Source organism: Ruditapes philippinarum, unplaced genomic scaffold (genome assembly GCF_026571515.1).
Source record: "Ruditapes philippinarum isolate M1 unplaced genomic scaffold, ASM2657151v2 ctg7853_1_1_1_1, whole genome shotgun sequence".
NCBI classification, from domain to species: domain Eukaryota; kingdom Metazoa; phylum Mollusca; class Bivalvia; order Venerida; family Veneridae; genus Ruditapes; species Ruditapes philippinarum.
This window is the reverse complement of record NW_026856132.1, coordinates 48,633-68,447: the sequence shown is the minus strand read 5'-3', so window position 1 is coordinate 68,447 and position 19,815 is coordinate 48,633. Positions and strand designations below refer to the sequence as shown.

At 31.5% G+C, this 19,815-nt stretch overlaps 1 protein-coding gene across 1 annotated transcript in view; it reads right to left on the bottom strand.

Annotated features, from left to right (window-relative positions):
* The window catches only part of LOC132745505 (NADPH oxidase 5-like), a 44,593-nt gene that overhangs the window by 8,110 nt on the left and 16,668 nt on the right, over positions 1 to 19,815 (bottom strand). Inside the window, exons 4-12 of the mRNA XM_060734456.1 lie at positions 18,658 to 18,788; positions 12,814 to 12,891; positions 11,348 to 11,401; positions 7,167 to 7,278; positions 5,291 to 5,441; positions 4,293 to 4,503; positions 3,768 to 3,954; positions 2,649 to 2,853; positions 1,821 to 1,993 (exon numbers count right to left, since the gene is read on the bottom strand). Coding sequence (XP_060590439.1) covers positions 1,821 to 1,993; positions 2,649 to 2,853; positions 3,768 to 3,954; positions 4,293 to 4,503; positions 5,291 to 5,441; positions 7,167 to 7,278; positions 11,348 to 11,401; positions 12,814 to 12,891; positions 18,658 to 18,788 — 1,302 coding nt within the window. The remainder of the gene's footprint in view (positions 1 to 1,820; positions 1,994 to 2,648; positions 2,854 to 3,767; positions 3,955 to 4,292; positions 4,504 to 5,290; positions 5,442 to 7,166; positions 7,279 to 11,347; positions 11,402 to 12,813; positions 12,892 to 18,657; positions 18,789 to 19,815) is intronic.

The following is a 19,815-nucleotide window of genomic DNA, read 5'->3' as shown; positions in this document are numbered from 1 at the left end:
GAACAATATTAAGTATGTGAAAACAGAAGATACTGTAATTTTAACAAGGTTAGCTTTTAAAAAAGCTAGTAGCGACTCGCTTCGTAATTTTTTTCCAGGGGTGCATTTAAATGTAAAAATGACAGTTCTGTTAGCTGAAGAGACTTCAGGGAACATCAAAATAAAAGTGACATAAAGTTATGGAAGCCAGTTTCACTCAGTTGAACAAAGAGGAATATGAGTATATATTAAGATGCATGTAAACAGATAGAATAAAGTCCCTATGTCTATGCACATTTACTATATGGCCTTTTGACCTTGACCAAATAAAGATTAGATAGGTAGAATTCATAAAGATGTCTCTTTATACGAAGTTAAGTTGTAATATGATATTTAGTATTGGAATGAGTGACAAACACAAGTCCTAAAGTAAACACAAGTTGTCAATTAATTCAGCCAGAAAAGCCGGGATCCTATTAAAAATATAGGGATCCCGGGAACTAACCAGTCTTAGATGCTTTTCAGATAAGCCGGGATCCTATTAAAACATATAGGGATCCCGGGAATTGACCAGTTCAAGAATATAGTTTTCAGAAAAGCCGGGATCGTATTAAAGTCTAAAGAGATCCAAGGAATTGGCCAGTTCAAGAATAGTTTTCAGAAAAGCTGGGATTGCATTAAAACATAAAGGGATCCCGGGATTTGACCAATTCAAGAATGTAGTCTTTGATTTTTCCAATTAATTAGGCATATAATTATAAGTATTGTGATTTTTAAGTTTGTTGATAAATAGCTCTAAATATATTTATATCCAAAGTTTAATTAATTTAACGTTCATTACATACAATAAAAAACTTAACGTTTAATGGCCTTTCATTACGACAATAATCAACACAAATATAGTTTATAAGTTTTTCCTCTATATCTTATACGATCCCGGATCCCGGCCAGTCCGGGTGTCCCGGATCCCGGCCAGTAAATATATATACACTAAATAACAGAAAGGATAAAATGACCGGAAAAAAGGAAAAAGAAAAAAATGCACAGAACCAGGTGTACACTTATGTTAATTAACCAAACGAAAACTTACTACAGAGGAACAGGTGAAATCGCTAAATCAAAAGTCAGTGTTAATATGATTTATTGAAAAGAATTCATGAAAACAAACATTTTTAATCATCATAATATCTTTGCGCTCAAAACAATACTTGCTGCTTTTTAAATATGGCGTGAAAATTGGAGGTTTTTTGACGCTTTGTAAGATTAAATTTGATTGGCTAAATAATTTTGGATCCTAGCCCAGATAGATAATTTTTTATAGAAAGCTGGAAGCCAAGCTTCGATTAAATTTTTGGATGGATTCGGAGTTTTAGGTCGTTTCTCAGTAAAATCCTAACGTAATACCGGCTCGCCGTGGCGAGCCGGCATAATATTGTTTTGTTAGCTGACAAACGTTACACATCATTTTACTAAATCAGAGTTTGAGAATGTGTTAATTGCCAAACATTTAATAAAAAATCTTTGACGAAATTATGCAGCTGAGTTGCATTATTATTCTTACAGTACTGGTCTCTTTTTCAGATAAAAACTTGAAGGGAGACAACTCTTTTAAGGATGTCAATTTTGTGCTACCCAGTTGCTGCCCTTTTATTCAGCCAATAGTTCATAAGAACATTTATAAGTGACAGAGTATAAGCTTTTATTTATTTATTTATTTATTTATTTATTTATTTATTTATTTATTATTTCAAAACCTGCAACAAAACGAAACATAGTGCGTTGAAAATATACTTATATCTTTTATGACATTTTTATTAATTTTATGACTAGAAAATAAGCACCTGAAAATGTCCACCACGCCGGACGAACTCCATGGAACATATTACCATTATAACAAGCACAATGTCCAGCAGCCAGCCTGTTATAAATGCACTACCACCAACAAATCCCACGCCAGCTTTGGCGGTGAACAATACCTCCCACATTTCTAAAGCTGCTGCATTGGCCGCGTGAGCTAAAACAACAACAACAAAAATAAAAAATAAAAAAAGCAACATGAAACTCGTTTATAAATATATAATTGATTTTAGTGCGAATGTGCAGTGAAGCTATAATCTGGCCCTGAAAACAACCAGTCCAAGCCATGAGTGTGACGTTTCTTGTTCAAGGGAACAGCGGCTTGGCCAGGACGGGGTTTCAACCCATCCGACTTGCCACCCTTAAGCATGCATTAACAGCTCGGCCGTGTCGGCACCAAATACACGCACCTTTGTTATATATATTTGATTTAATGGACAAACTAGAGTTATGCAATGTTTAGTACACGATAAGTTTATTACATACTGATACCATAAATGATAATGAAATCATTTTGGAAAAAAAACAACGCCCATTCAAATTAACGGGCATTTATTCAAAGACATATTATATTACATCTGACGTAAGAAATGACATGACGTAATATCAATTTATTCCACAAATACATATAACATGCACAAAAGAACCAAACTTCTAAAATCACACCGCATAAAGCTTGTTTGTGGAATAAGACTTGATAACATAACGTTTAAAATGTTATCAAATAATGCAAAAATTAAATTAAATTCAGCAAATATACTAAAAGCCGATCCAAATAAAAGCCGGCTCAGTTATTTTTGTCGGACACTTACCAGCATTACCGATGTGGGCTATAGTGTGTACAAGCGCCATGAATGCGATAGTCCACGCTGTCATTTTATGGAACAGTATATTCTGATCTAGAGGAAGTATATGCACGAGTTTTGTCATTCTGAGAAATGTTAGACTCTTCCGTAACATCAGCACGAGTACCCACATACAGTTGAAGTTGAGGCATAATCCAGCGCCACGTGCGAACTGTAAATCACGTGACATGAAGATTGTTAGCAGTATAACACATACATTAACTTTTAAAGATGGACTTAGCTGACAAATAATTATGTAAATTTTTCGTCTTAAAGATAACTTGTTAAAGTGTGTAAAGAAACAAACATTCTCATATTCTCATGATTTAGAATGGTTCTGATTTTTAAAAAAAAAAACAACAAAAAAACGTACATGTAATTATGTGTACACTACCCCAGTCGCACCCCCCCCCCCCTCCCCAACAACGGAAAAAAGAGAGGTGCCAATGATGAACCTTACATTATAACTTGTTTGTTTTTCTGTACCTTTACTACAATTTTAACACATTTTTGGACAAATTACGGCGGCCACGTCACCAAACCGGCTTGCCTTGGAAGCAAACCAATTTCTTTGCAGGGAACAACTACAAATTACACATGATTTCTGGATCAACGTTGAGAGCCGAATGACTATTAGACTCAATGGCCGGAGCCTGGTTTAATAATCCGACTAAACCGATCTATTTCTGTACTCTTGTACTTTTTAATTTGTACTTTGATTGCACTTTGGGGATCTCCTTATTTTAAAACTTTAATATTAACAGCCGATTATATAAACCCCGCATAGTATCGTAAATGAACTTTTACTTCTTTCGATCTATATAACACTCATAATTTTAAAGAAAAATCTAAGGATATGTATCGACTAAATAGGATATGCCGGCTGATCTTGGTCTGCACTGGTCGCATGGGTGAAATATTCAGTCCAGTGCATTTGTTAACCCCTAAATATTATCTCCTATGAACAACTGCATTAAAGAACGAGTCTTCAATTTTCACTTTTAAGACACTGCGTTATCTTTTTAAAGAAAAAATATTAAATAATACTTAATAAACTACTTAAAGTCCTCTACATAATTTACTAACCATAATCCACGTATTTGATTCTCTGTACTGCCACATGGCGACCGCATACAAGACAATATTAAGCGCCCAGTAGATTAAAAAGTAACCAACTTTTTTATAATTGTTCCTCCAGTAATCAGCCGTAAAATGCCGGAAACCACTTTTCTTCTTCTTGGAGCCATCTGGTGGTTTCAACCATTGGGCGGCACTGGGAGAAGATAAAAACAAATATGATATACCGGTATAGTTATTATAGTGGGAAAGTTTATTACAGATCTATCATTGACATTTTATTTTATAATGGCAAGAACTATCCCTTACATTTCATAGAACTTTCCTTACAATTATATTTTAGAATGACACAAACTATACTTTACAAATTTATTTTAGAATTGCCAATAAGATTCCTGGATTTGAGTTTGTGATTTTAAAATGACTAATGAAAATCATTCTTTTATTTAGTCCTTTCCTGTGAATTTTACCATCTGATTTTAGATGGCCTTCTGCCAAAAAATGCACAACTATTTATCATATACATGTATTTACCTGATAGTGAGATTTTCTATAACGCCCGGATGTTTTTCCAACTCTGTTCTCAGCTCGTCAAAAGTTATCGTTCCTGATTCATCTTCGTCTGCCGCATCAAACAAAGCGTCTGTGAGATCCTCTAAGTTCTCGTCTGTCAACGAGAGTGAACTTTCCTCCATACAAGCCCGTAGAACTGCTGTCAGCTCATCCCTGTCGATACATCCGCTCGCTGGAGTAAATCAACTTTTAGTATTTGACTGGTACTCTGATAATTTTTATAAATGATTAGATCGTCAGCCATTTTGAATGGGAACCAGATAATACATTCGGGGATTGCAATAGTCTGGTTCCATGCTTACTTTACTGCGGGAACATAGTGTTTGCGGGGTGATAAGAGAGGGAGAGGGGCGGATGTGGACATCCTAACCTATATTATTGTAAAATATTTGAGGTTCGAGAAGAAAATAACACGCTATCTCATACATTGCAGATATAAGCATGGCCAATATGTTCTAAATAGCTATGAGAGTTCATGTACTTCCAATGAAGTGGAAAAGGGATATAAAAATCGGTAAAGTGAATCTGGATGTTTAAGGACTCAATGTAGATACTTCATAAAAGTTAATAATTACAGCTAATTATGAAATGCTATTTTAAATGATGAAAACGACGAAGAGTTGGCCATAATCGTTTCAAAATAAAAACAATCTTCTGATCAAATTATAATTTGTGACTAGTAAGCAAATATGCACCTGTATTCTAGAGCAAACTATGATAGTCAAATGATACTATTTTGTTAAGTACAATATTGTTGATAATATTGTTAGCATAAAATGCTGTAACGCATGTATTGAAGACAATATTGTAATAATTAGCCTTTTTATGAAATGCAAAACTTATATGAATGAATGAATAAATAAATACATAAATAAATAAATTAATCAATTAATTAATTAATTAATTAACTAATTAATTAATTAATAAATAAATTAATTAATTAATTGATTTTAACTTACCATCAGCATCGTAGACATCAAATAGAAATTGAAGTTTTTGAGCGGGTGTTCCTTTAGTGAGCATGCGCAGACCGTCCATAAGTTCTCCCAGCTCGATGGTACCGCTACAGTCCTGGTCAAATAACTCAAAGAATCGCTCGGCGAAGAAAGACTAAATGTAAAAAGAATAACTTTTTGTATCATTCTTGTAAATCAAAACTTGACCATATGAATGAAGAGCACTTATAAAGTTTATTTGACTATAACTTTAGATTCCTAAACAATGCAGCACTATTTGGAAGCTGGCAATTAAATTAGCTACTATGAATTTTGTGTGCATTAGTACACAAAGACACCATTCTCACTCACTTCCATGGACATACCTTGAACATGCTATGATTTTATTTTGCATACTTTATTACAGGTAAGTTTAATAGAATCAAAGATATCTGTATTATATACATGAAGGAGACATTGCAATTTAATTTTAAAAATTTAAAAGTTTATCCCTGTTTTTTTGTTGGTTTTTTGTTTGTTTGTTTGTTGTTGTTTTTTTTTTTGTTTTTTTTGTTGTTTTTTTTTTTTGGTGTTTTTTTTTTTAAATGTCAGACCAACATATTCTGCAAGTTTTCCCTTTTCAGTATTTCAAATATTGAGTCAATAACGTTCATTGCAGTTTGCGAACCTTATGAGTCATTACAATATACAAGCATATCGGTGTACTCGGATTAGATTCCTCCACCTTAAAAGTGCACTATAACCTCAACATAGTGACCCTTGGTCTTTCCGTACGCTCATATTTCCTTACATGTTAATCTTAATTATTAAACTCCGATATATATATATTCAATCATACCTTTCCTTACATTCTTCCTTTCTTTTAGCATTTCACCATAATTTACTTTAGATTTTCTATAGTGATAATTCAACAATATATTATTCTCTTCTTCTTTGTTGTACATTCAAAGAGCTTACATCTAACCGCAACATTTTTGTATCTTTATCTTGAAAATTAATTTTACTGGAGAGGAATTGATATAAGTATTGTTTTACTTGTTTTCCAATCCAGTCTGAATTACATTGTTGTGCAATGTTTGTAAATGTCATTTATGTACAATTTATTGAATAAATAAAGTTTAAACTAAACTAACATAGCGACCCTCTATAGAAATATAACCTCTCTACAAGCAAAGTATCAGAGTTTTTTTCTCTTCTCTTTTTTTTTTCAAAAGTATTACTTCACAAAAAGGTATCCACTGTTTACTCAGCAACATCCAAAATTTTGTTCCTCATAGGGTGTGACCCTGCAGAGGTTGTTATCCTGTTGTATGTTTGATATTAATTTATTGAATCCCTTTTGTACATCCCTACCATAAGAATCACTGGAGAGATCTTATAGATTCTGGTGTTCATACCAATAGTTACCTCTTTGCAAAAGAGCTTATATTTAAGTATCTTAAAGATATACTATGCTCATTCTTGAATAAAATACTATCGAAATAATTTATTGAAAATTATGAAATTCTTACTGAATAAAACTAATTTGAATAAAAAACTATACAAACTTTGTTTTTGAAAGATATGTTCCCTATTATTGATCAAGTATAGATGGCCCTTTCTTATAAAAAAAAAAAGAACAATGACACTATACATTCATATTGTGTCCACCTACAGTGTGTAGAATTTAAAACATAACATATTTTTTTGTGTGAACTCAAAACACGTATATATTTATGTGTAAAAAGTACTATGTAGCAATCATGAATATTTTCATATTTTGAGCACAGTATACTTTAAGTACTTTGATACTTCTCATTTGCACACAGTGTATTTATTTATTTATTTATTTATTTATTTATTTATTTATTTATTTATTTATTTACTTATTTATTTTTACCTTCTTGACACCGAGGGCTTTCTTAAATTCTCCAAGATCAATCTGGCCATCATCTCCCGCAATGTCCTTGAACTTTACTTCAATCCAGGCTAGCCATTTTGTATCCTCATCACTAATAAATGCATCACACCAAACAATTAAATACATACTAATAATTAGTAGAAATTGGTTTTTGCATTGAATATCATTATGGCAAACAGTAAATAAAGAAAAATAAATAAACAAACTAAAAACATGTAAACTCCAAAAGAAATAATGCAGTTGTTAAATGAAAAATAAAGCACAAACTAAAAACATATAAATTTCAAAAAAAAGTATGAAGTTGTCAACATAAAACATAAAAATATATAATTAAAACTAAAATTTAAACTTTTAAAATGAATTTAAAATCAATACATACATGAAATTATGGAAAGTTTATAATTGCTTTGGCGAAAAGAAGACATGAAGTTAAAAAAAAGAAGTTCTTTATACTTTAAGAGCACGTCCCAAGATGTAAGCTTTTTTCATGGAAATTTAAAAAAGGTTACCTATAGATGTGTAAAGAATATTCAAAATTATCGGAGCGGTTACTTCCCTTGATCAATACACAAAAACAACTAAACTTTATTTTATTTACTCCTTTATATATTTAACAAATTCAGATTTATTTTATTTAATAATCATGCAAGAGATTAAAACATAATTAAGTAAAAAATAATAAAAAACTGAATGGACCGCCATTTTTGGTAACATGATACACCCATCGTCACGTGAGCTATGGTGGTGACAGTTGCATGCCGTAGCGCGGAATTTAAAGTTGATAGACAACGCAAAAAAAACAACAGTTATTTAGAATCCACTTATACATAATAACCTATATTTTGTAATTACAAATGTAAAATACACAAATCAACCCCTTATTTCTCAAGTAACATAGTAGAAAAACGGTGACAAATATCGTTTAAAGTTTATAATCATTTGTAAATATTTCTATACGAGTCTTAAGACATCAAATATGTTTTTAAGAATGAGTTTTGACGCGTGGTTTGCTTATCTTGGGGAGTGCACTTTAAGCTTTGTTAGTACATTAATTGAAAACATACGAGAACTCCATGCAGCATACAAAAACACAGCACACCGGTTGAGTTTATAATGTAAGTAACAAGCAATACAGCATAAGATAAATAATGTTCATGTAAGATAGATTAAATATATTATTTTAACCTGTAACCTGGTCCAATGCCGAAGTGGCTTTGTCCATTTTTCAGTTTTTAGAACTTGTGGTGATATCAAGATTAGAAGTTAGTATGTGAAAAGAACATAGCATGGGTATCAGCGCGGCTATCGTATGATGGTAAAGACTTGCCGCTTTGTGGTTCGAACAGGTTACCGGTTAATGCACGATACATTGCAAACTATGGTGGCTAATTTGTGTCATGTCGTATTTTCGTTCCGCGAGCTGACAGGCGAAAACACAAAATACGTCATGTTGTCGTATTTTTTTGCTTTCGGCTCTTAAGCCCCGCGGAGCGGAGGTAAAAGAAATTGGTCGCATTGTCGTTCTGTATTTCCGTGCTTTCTTCTGGCATCCCGAATTGCAAGAAATACGAGATGGCACAAATTAGCCACCATTGAAAACAGATATGAGGATATTATTTCAATTTAAACGTAATTGTTAGAAGTTCATAGTCAATCAAATAATTAGAGAATGATTAAAGTATTTCAAGAAAAGAACATGTTTACATTGTAAAAACTCGACTAATGTTGCAGTAAAACTGTGGTACAAACATTAACGTGAAAGATTTCTGTTTAAAAAAATAATTTTCGTAGTGGAATAACAACGATTCTCTATTTGTAAAGGCATTTTATTTTGTTATACAATTCATACTAGTCTTTTTAATTATTAAACCATACTTTTGATTTGTTATACAAAAATAAAAAAAAACTTCTAGCATTAAACCATAGGTGAATGTATCGAAAGATGATATATATGTACAGATAAAATAAAAATGCGACCCTTCTACCTGAAGCTCCCTCTCACCGAAACCGCACACAAACCAACCCCCAAATAAGAATAAGTAAAAACATACCAAATACGCGCTTAATTTGAAAGGTTGTGCTTTATTTTATTTATTTCGTGATGTAAATTGTCGAAATATAAAGTATAAATTAGGAAAAAGAACAGAATATAACATAACATTTTTGCGTGGTGTATATTCTGTATTTATTATTAAGTCATTTGTAACACATATATGTCATAAATGAAGATTTAATGTAACAACCTTACACATGCATTCAACTTTGGAAAATGAAAAAAGTAAATAATACTTCTTTGTGTCAATTTTATTCATATATTGTCGGATATTATTTAAATTCATTATTTTCAGATGATATGAGCCGCGTCATGACAAAACCAACATAATGGGTTTGCGACAAGCATGGATCCAAACCAGCCTGCACATCCGCGCAGTCTGATCACGATCCATGCTGTTCGCTATCAGTTTCTCTACTTGTTATAGGGTTTGTAAGCGAACAGCATGAATCCTGATCAGACTGCGCGGATGCGCAGGCTGGTCTGGATCCATGCTGGTCGCAAACCCATTATGTTGGTTTTGTCGTGACGCTGCTCATATAACTTTAAAGTTACCATATTTGTCACGACGTGGTTGTGGTACGTTAAATAACTTATTGAACTCCTTTCTCAGTCTTAGTGTTATTAAAAAGCCTATTAAGTTGTTGATAAAATGAATTATTGACAGGTATAGAGTAGGCGTAATCTTAATTCCTTTCAGAATTTCAATATTTATTTAACGGATTGGCTTTTAACAGCAACAAAAACAAATTAATATAGGTCGTATATTATGACAATTTAACATAAAGCATTACCATATTGAAAGGTTGTATAATATTGAATGAAGTCGAATTAAGACACGTATGTGTATTTTTATGCCCCCCCCCCAAAAAAAAAAAGATGAAGAAAAAAAAGAAAAATTAAGAATCAATTGCTTTATTCCAATCATTATTCCTACTATGAATTCCTAATAGTATTCCCTTCTATTAAAATGCATAACTTTAGAGTGTATACTTATAAGAAAATGCATTACTTAAGTTTGTACACTAATTTCAACATTTTAACATGTTACATGTATTGTAATTTAGCGACAATGTTGATGTCTTTCCTGGCTATACACAAGTCCACACAAATCCTATTAACAGGATTGAACGTTGCTGGTTATATGGTTGAAAAAAAGAAGTTCGTTTTGTCTGAATATCTGATATATTTAACATATATGTTATATGGTTGAACCGTGCGATACACATAAAACATGGGGTCATTTTGTCCAGATTTCGAATGAACTTAACATATCGGTTATATGGTTAAACCGTACGATATACACAAAAAACAATATTATCTTATTTTATCCGAATATCAAATGTATTGAACATATCCGAATATGAGGCATGCAAATAGCAACAGTATTATAATATTAAAAATAAGGTTTGAATATATATAAATAGAATTAGATATAGATTTTTTGTCTTATCCTACTATTAGGCAAGTAGAGAAATTACCAAATAATTGAATTTTAATAAAGTAATGAGTGTCATGAAGTTATTCTACATTTTCAATTACAATACTAAAATCTATTGGGCGAATACAAAAAACTGTAAAACCAATGCTGGACGAGGCACTAGCCGAGTCCGATATGTTATAGGTTTTGCAGCTGTATGTACGAGTCCAATATAATTGGTATTGTACCCAACAATGTATAATGACCTCTTTATTTCACACCATCGACTTTTAAGTAATTTATAGAACTTTGATATTTCGAGTACAATATTCAATTGATATGTATTTTTGGACTCGGTAAATAAAAAACGAGATAAGACAAAGTACACTATGGATTTGATATGCAAGTTTTGGACTTGAAAAATGGAATCGATGATAAATTGATAATTTTGGATACAATGATTTATACCGGCAGATCACATGATGCAAATTTTTTGTTTAATTAGTTACACTGGTGTGAAATAAATACATCTATCTTATCCATGTATAAAGGCAAGAATAGAATTATAGAAGTAGCATAGTATAAAAGTCTAAAGAAAATGTGAGTACGTATTTTAATCTTATCCGATTAATTATGAAAGTTGTTGATCTACATAGAACAATAAGAAGAATGATAATTTGAACCTACTTCCAGTCGTTCATACTGAAGAAAGACTGTACCTTTGGTCTCGTTATGTCATTACTGACGAATAGATAAATAAAAATGGTTTGTTTATAGAACTGTTCAGTTTTTAGAGTTAATATAATTGGTCGTGAAGTATAAAGGGGAATAAAAATGATCTGGCAATATAAGGGGAACATTTTTTTTCTTCTTTTTTTCGCAGACGATCAGTATAAAACACAATAAGTGAAGAAACATTTCTACATTTCAATAGACATTGGTATAAAGAATACGAAATCCTTAAAGTACGCCGCCAAGAACGACAAAATTAATACAAAAATGCTGTAGGGTCGGTTTGTTTGGCCTTGTTTACATACAGTATTGGCAATTAAAAGATACAATTACCGAACACGCGCCCTAGCACCGGTACACCCCTAGCATTGGCTTAAATAGAAATCAATCATCAAACATCATAAAAGTTTAATTGAGAATTGATACATCCCAACACATACAAAGTATACGTATTATGCCTGCGAACAAAAAAATAAAGAAGCAGCTTTTCCATGTACGTGTATTCAAATCTACCCCTATATGGTATAGAAATGATATTATGAATAAGTGGATACCAGCCATATATCGCTAAACTCACCCTAGCCTTTTATATTTCTATTTATATTTATTCGTTGTTTTTTTTGTTGTTTTTTTTTTCAAAGAATATCTTGTCACATTTCAAAGTTATAAGAACATAAGCAATAAAATAATAGCGAGAAATAAATTAAGCAAAAACGCAAAGGGAATATATACAAAGTAGGTTCAGCAAAATTATGTTTTATACACATTGAAAGCACAACCAACATGGTATTATTTACACAAAAAAGAGAGAAAAAAAACACTGTTTGTATAGCAAAACTGTTAACAAACAAACAATATGTCCCTGTTTAAATGTATTTACTAGATGACTTACAAGAAAAAGCAAGTTAAGCGGAACACTTAAAATGGCGCTCTTAAATAATTCCAGAATGAATAAGAATGAAAAGTAGGGGAAAGCATTATTCGTTTAATGCTGAATTAAAATATAGTATATACAGGATATTGAATGAGTGTAAGTTCAATACTGGATTTATTGGACGAGTCATTTATAATAATATTTTGTGAGCCTCTTGCGAGCATAATATTATTTTTTTTAACGAGTTCAATCAATTCAGTAATAAACCTACACGAATATAATATTCTGCTTATCACATACCCAAACATAAAGACTTTTTAAAGTGAAAAATAATCATTTTTTCATTGACGCGCCTATAGTCTATCGCTGACATATAGCGCATCTTTACGCTATGTTTGTAAAGCGCAAACGGTAGTGCAATATCGTTTTTACGGAGTCGCAAAAGCGGCATGGGTGTGTGATAAATGTCAATATGAAAGTAGAAGCTTTTTTTCTATTATAGAATCACAGTATCATAAAGGAGCGTAGCATGACAAAACAAGCATACGTCCACACTGGGAGGCTGGTAACTCTACGACTCTGGCAGGGCGATCTCGGCCGTAGACAGGGTTCTTTTACAGATAGACTATAAAATATAATAATAACATTCTTGAGCAAATTTATCGACTATTGACTTTTGTCTTTAACATAAAGACTAAACATTTATAAAGTGCTTTACACATTCATTGCATGTTTCATGCAATAAAATTATTTCATTTGAGTTTCAATAATAATAATAACATTCTTGAGCAAATTTATTGACGCTTGACAAGTTTCATTTAAGAACTTTAAACATTATAAAGTATAAGTAACACGTGCTTAAAGGTACAATATTCCTCGGAAACATATAACTATTTTCTTCTTTAGCAAAGGCAAGCCACAGTTTATAAAGTTTAAATAAATTTGGGATGCTAATCACCTGAAGAAAGTAACGATAAATGTGAAAATTGTTGTTGGAAAGGTAGTTAAATATCAACAAAGTAGTATTTTTGACGTTCATACAAAGTACGTACATGTAATTCAAATAATTTAAAGGTCCTAACTGCCAAAAGGCGACAAAGCAAAAGGGGTTCGGGTTGTTGGCCAAAGCCAGTGAGGAAACTATGAAAGGACATAAAAAGAATAAATAATAAAAATCAAGTAAATAATAATATAAATAAAAAGTTAAAAAAAAAACAAAAAAACATTGCTTGGGCATAATGGGCCTATAGTATGGGAATATAAATTATAGATTTATCTATGTAATTGTGGGGTAACACTACATTAATCCATTATCTGTTGAAGCTGGCAATTAGCCTTTGCCGCCCATTTAAAGTCAACCTTTCTGCACATACATGAATTTGGACCAGCTATTATTGACAATTTATTATCTTGTTTGTGTTTGGATATAAACATCCCTAAAACATTAAATGGATTGATCCAAATTCAACAGGCTGGGCGAACCCATTACACAAAATTAGCAGGTTCAAGTGCAATTCATTATTTCCCACGCTCTTTAGTCAATTAAAATAAAATTTAATTAAAACAACCTTTTTTAATATAAATCTTTATCACTTTTATAAATCTTATTGCATTGATCTAAAGTGCATTATGAATTCAGAAAAAAATCAAAACGTCAACGTTTTGGTGTCCCATCGTCTCCATACAATTTACCTTTTGCTTTCTTCTTTATGCGCACGTAGTTGTAATACATATATTTCTTAAGTGATCTTGTAAAACAACGATACTTCCGTTGCCTACTTTTAGTAAGTTTTGTGCAACAAAGCTTAAAAACCCACCCACTAATAAAATAAAACATCGTGTGGCGCAATAATTATACTACTACTACTACTACTAATAATAATAATAATAATAATAATATTAATAATAAAAATTAATAATAATAATAATAATAATAATAATAATAATAATAATAATAATAATAAAAATATTAATAATAATAATAATTATTATTATTATTATTATTATTATTATTATTATAATTATTATTATTATTATTATTATCATCATAATAATAATAATTATTATTATTATTATTCATATTATTATTATAATTATTATAATAATAATAATAATAATAATATTATTATTATTATTATTCATATTATCATTATTATTATTATTATTATTATTATTATAATAATTATTATTATTATTATTATTATTATTCATTATTAATAATAATAATAATAATAATAATCGCCATCTACTTAATGATATAAAATCTGCAGGATATGACGTAAATATATGTAGTGAGTATATATCGTTTTTCTCTAATATTACCTACATTTGTTTATATGTAATTATATTTATTATATATATCTACGAGAGAAGATTCGACAGACGAGTGGATTTTCGTACAAATTGTTATATTGTCACAAATGTGATTCCATACCATGTGGTTATAGAAAAATTCGTTAATTACGTGGAAATAAGAAATTACCAGACATTTGACAATTGACAGTACGATCTATTTATATCAAAACAGACAACAACAACAACAACAAAATCATTCGGCCTGTCAAATCCTCGCTTGGTTTTATCAACCAAACGGTATGTATTACCTTAACATATATCACATATAAAAATGTATGCACAATGTATGTATACTCGCTCCCCCCTCCTCAAAAAATGGCAATCCATGACATGATTGTATAGAACGCAAGGGGCAGGACGTGAAGTGGTTGCACACTTGGTTCAAGCGAGCGAATTGGTTGCAAACTTGACAAAATGGCAAACACGGCATGATTTTTTAAGCGGGTGAACGAATTTTTGCCAGGCAAGTGGGTTTCTTTGTTATTTTGAAGTTCATTAGTATGTCTATTCCATAATGCAATATATATACCACACTCGGTTTAAGGTTTCAGCATCCTAGATTCTGACATTGACAAATGTGGTTAAACAATATATTTTTGTGTATTGAATGTTATCTTCGGACTTGCGAACTAAACCATTTGTACAGCATTGACAGAAACACATTTTGTTATTGTTAAATGCAGTTCAAAACTTACAAATTCGAATAAATTAGGAAAAAACCGACCAGAACAGTCACATGTCAAATTTCAAAATATCTACATGATCAGTTTATATCTTCAATAACTTCGTCAAAACAGAATCTAGGATGCTGAAACCTTTAACCGAGTGTGGCATATATATTGCATTATGGAATAGACATACTAATGAACTTCAAAATAACAAAGAAACCTACTTGCCTGGCAAAAATTCGTTCACCCGTTTCAAAAAATCACGCCGTGTTTGCCATTTTGTCAAGTTTGCAACCAATGCGCTCGTTTGAACCAAGTGTGCAACCACTTCACGTCCTGCCCCTTGGAACGGATACGTCATCCTTACTTCTGACGTTATGTCATTTTAATCTTATGACGTCAGAGATTAATCAGGCATAGCTTTCTGTGTGCTTTGTGATTTTACCATAACAAATGGTGTTGAATGTTGACAATTGTGAGTGTTTATCTAGTGACCATGTGTTGCTATTATAAGACTATTAATCTACGCTTTTCAAATAATATCAATTATAAAAAACAAACAAAAAAATGAAGCTTAAAACTATAACTATCTATAACGCAGTGATCGATTTATGTGCACATGTGATTTATAAGCCTTGATGTGATTGTTGAACTATCAAAAATGTGCATTTAGATCTAAACTAATTGCGTTCATATAATTTAATTAAGTAACTTAATAACTACTCGTGACACATATATAAATTAGTTGTTGTAATTGCTCGTTTCGTACTCAATCTATCGACAATTCGTTAAAGTCCGCTCTTTTTCGGTACCTTCCGGTTCTTTTTAATACTCATTTTTTCCTAGCATCTTTTGGACCAGGACGTCAAATTTAACGCTTAAGTTGAACGCTTTTTTAGCTATTACTACGCAAATTAAAAATAAACACAACTTATTTTTCAAGCGTCTTTTAAGTCAAACGTGTCAGTTAAACGCTTATTAAGCTATTACTGCGGAAATAAATAAATAAATAAATAATAAAAACCTGGAATATGCGTTATTTAAATGACTTTATATTAGTCAATTAGAACTCGTCAGTTAGTAGCGATATAGTCTTCGTTAGAAATCTTTAATATTTGAAAAAATACATCTTATGCCATTAATCAATGATAATGTCGTGACCTTCGGAATTATCAGGCTCTCGTTTGTTTTTATACATATTACATAAGCGTTGCTGCTCACCTTGCTTTATGACTTATCATTATATACGGAAAGTAACGAATAGAGCCGACTTTTTACGAATCATCGACTGGGGGAGCACCTTTACACACAAACATACTGTTGGTATTTTAAACACGAGACAAGTTAGCTTTTTCACATGGGGGGGAATACATCGTGTGTTTGAACAATACATGCGTGTGCCCTTTGATAGGGACCTACGTTAAAGGACCCATTTTCATATATAAAAGGTTTCGTCCTTTTATTCGATCTTCTGTAAAGTGAAATGTTCGTCTGAGAAAGCTGTGAAAGAAATGGTTGTAATGTTAAACAAATAAATAAATAAAAACAAACGAAGAAAATAAAATAGCCAGTCAAAGAATGAAATATTTAGACTTATAAAATTATTATAATAAAGAAAAACAAACAAATATATTGTGGCAGGATGGTTTGAATGTACAACTCTATAATATATGGTCCTGTAAGAAAATATTGAATTAATGTTTTGCATATGTAACTGAACTTCTGTTCCAGGTTATAAGCAAAGATACAGAATATTTTATGTAGTAACTGTGTTCATTTTTTTTTAATTTAAATGACATGTGTAAATGCACGCAATATAATAGTACGTACTCAAGCGTTTGGATGAAATACGTTTCAATCAAACGCTTACAAATCCTTCATCAATATACATCATTTTCCAACTGCCAAAGACGCGAGCAGTGTCCCACATTTGCTACCATACTTTAATTTAAAAGTCATTTACTACAGGTCCTCGACACTAAAAGGTCTTCTTAAACAAATATAACGGGAAACAGATCGCATTTGAATTAAAGTCTTAATTTTTAATACGTTGTGACTTAAACGCGTTCAGTTAAAACATTATTATATATAAAAAAATGTGGGTCAACTTGTTTTTTAAAGTACTGAATAACTTATACTGTGTGAATAACTTTTATACTGTGTATTACATTTTTTAAATTATGATGATGTAAAATATTTTCTTTTTTTCTGTTTTCTTTTTTTTCTTCTTTTTAATTTTTTAAGAATCTTGAGAGTAAAATATTCCTATATAAATTATTTATTAGTAGCTGAAAAGCGTTTAAAATGGCTTAACATTGATTAAATTTATTCAAGATATATTTGCTTGTAGTCATTTAGTTATTTATTTTATAAGGTTAAATGTACTTAAAATGATTATATAAAACGATCATGTACTTAAGTCCACGTTTTTGAGAGAGGGCAAAAATTAGTACAATTTATAATATGAAATTGTCAGATCGTGAGAGCAAATTGTTAATATTTTCGCGTTTATAGGATATTTGCACTTTTCGTCGGTTCAAAATTATTGCATAAATTTGTCTAACGGAGTACAAAATTCAAATAAATTTGCGTTTTAAGTGAATGTTCGGGGAATACAGTTGTATTTCTATTACTGTAATTCTGGATGGTTATTTAAGATTGTTCGTTCGAGAGATAACAAGTTTTAATATTTTCATGGTTTGATGACATTACTGCAATTCCAAATAATTATCTTAGATTGTTAGTCCGCGAGACACTAAGTTTTAGTATTTTAACGTTTGGAAGGCATTACTGCAATTTTAGATTTTCCGTTCGTTCGCGAGACAGAAAATGATACTATTTACTCGCTTAGAGGACGATACTTTAGTTCTAAATACTCATCTTAGATGGTTCGCTCGTTTTAATATTTCCACGTTAAGATGGCATTTCCGTGATTCTAGAGAATTATTAAAGATTGTTCTTTCACATCAGCTTCCAAAAACAACAATGATAATGGTGAAACAACAATTTAACATAAAACAACAATAATCAGCAACATCGTTTCTATTATCAACAATAAAATGAACGTAAATCAATTTAAACCTCTTTATAGGATTGGAAGTTCGTCGGACTTTGTCTAACGTTATTTTAGGCCTAATTTCTGTCTTGTGTCAAACTGCACATTTCGCACCCTTCCTCACATATAGAACGCCTTACTCGTAAAATATCATTTCAATTCATTTGCTGAATCATTGATATCGCGCATCTTGCAAAAATAATTCATCGGGAAAACAATAGAAACTAGCAAGACATTATCAACAATACTGAGTTCTTCATTATCATTATTTATAATAAAACACAAGTTATAAAAGTGTATAATAAGCACTTACTTTGCATCCAAGGGTGGGGGGTTTTCTGCCTTTTTAAGTGACATACGAACGGACCTCGCAAGTTTTTTACTGCCATTTCCAGATGACGTCACGCCGTTTAATGGCGCGGATTGTGTATAATGTGCAGGGGTCTGTAAAACAAAACAACAAAAAAGTGAATGTTTGTTCGGCGGAAAGAACAAAGATTTCTCTAAAATTAAGACATATTTATTGAGTCAGCTTTGACACACATTTGCAGATACATTAAAGGCCCATAAGTCATTACCAGATGACGTTACACCAATACTGGTGCTGATTGACTGTACTTTGCCGGTGTCTGTGAAACAAAAAAGAAAACCTGAATGTTTGGTCAGCGGAGAGAAACGGGATTTCTCTAAATTTAAGACATATTGAGTCATTTTTGAGACACTTTTGCTGATACATTAAAGGCCCATTAGGCCTATAATTTTCATTTCCCAAAACATTAAATTTTTGATACAATTTCTAAGTTTCCGAAAATGTATTCATTTGCCATTTGTACATAAACTATATGAGCCGTGTCATGACAAAACCAACATAATGGGTTTGCGACCAGCATGGATCCAGACCAGCCTGCGCATCCGCGCAGTCTGATAAAGGATCCATGCTGTTCGCTTATCAACTCTATTACAAGTAGAGAAACTGATAGCGAACAGCATGGATCCTGATCAGACTGCGCGTGCGCAGGCTGATCTGGATCCATGCTGGTCGCAAACCAATTATGTTGGTTTTGTCGTGACGCGGCTCATATTTTGGTCATTTTGCTCTGTATGCACTCGGTATATTAAGTGAATTAGTATTTTGCACTTTACATGTAAAGTTTTTTTTTGGGTTGGGGAAAAAAAATGTATTTTTTTCTTTTCCCACAAAAAAGCAAAAAACCCAAATTGAAAATAGTTTTGTTGTTTTGGGTTTGGTTAAAGGGTTCCCCCCCCCCCGTTTTAAAAACCGGTACGGTGGGTGGGGGTTTATTTTTTTGCAGTGGCAATGTAAAAATATGAGAATATGGAGGATCGGGGAGTGGTGGGGAATGGGGTGGTCACAAAACAACAAGAACCAAAAAAAAAAAAAAAAAACAAAAAAGAATGTAAAAAAAAACAAAAAAAAGAAGAAAAAAAAAAACAACAAGAAAAACAAGCA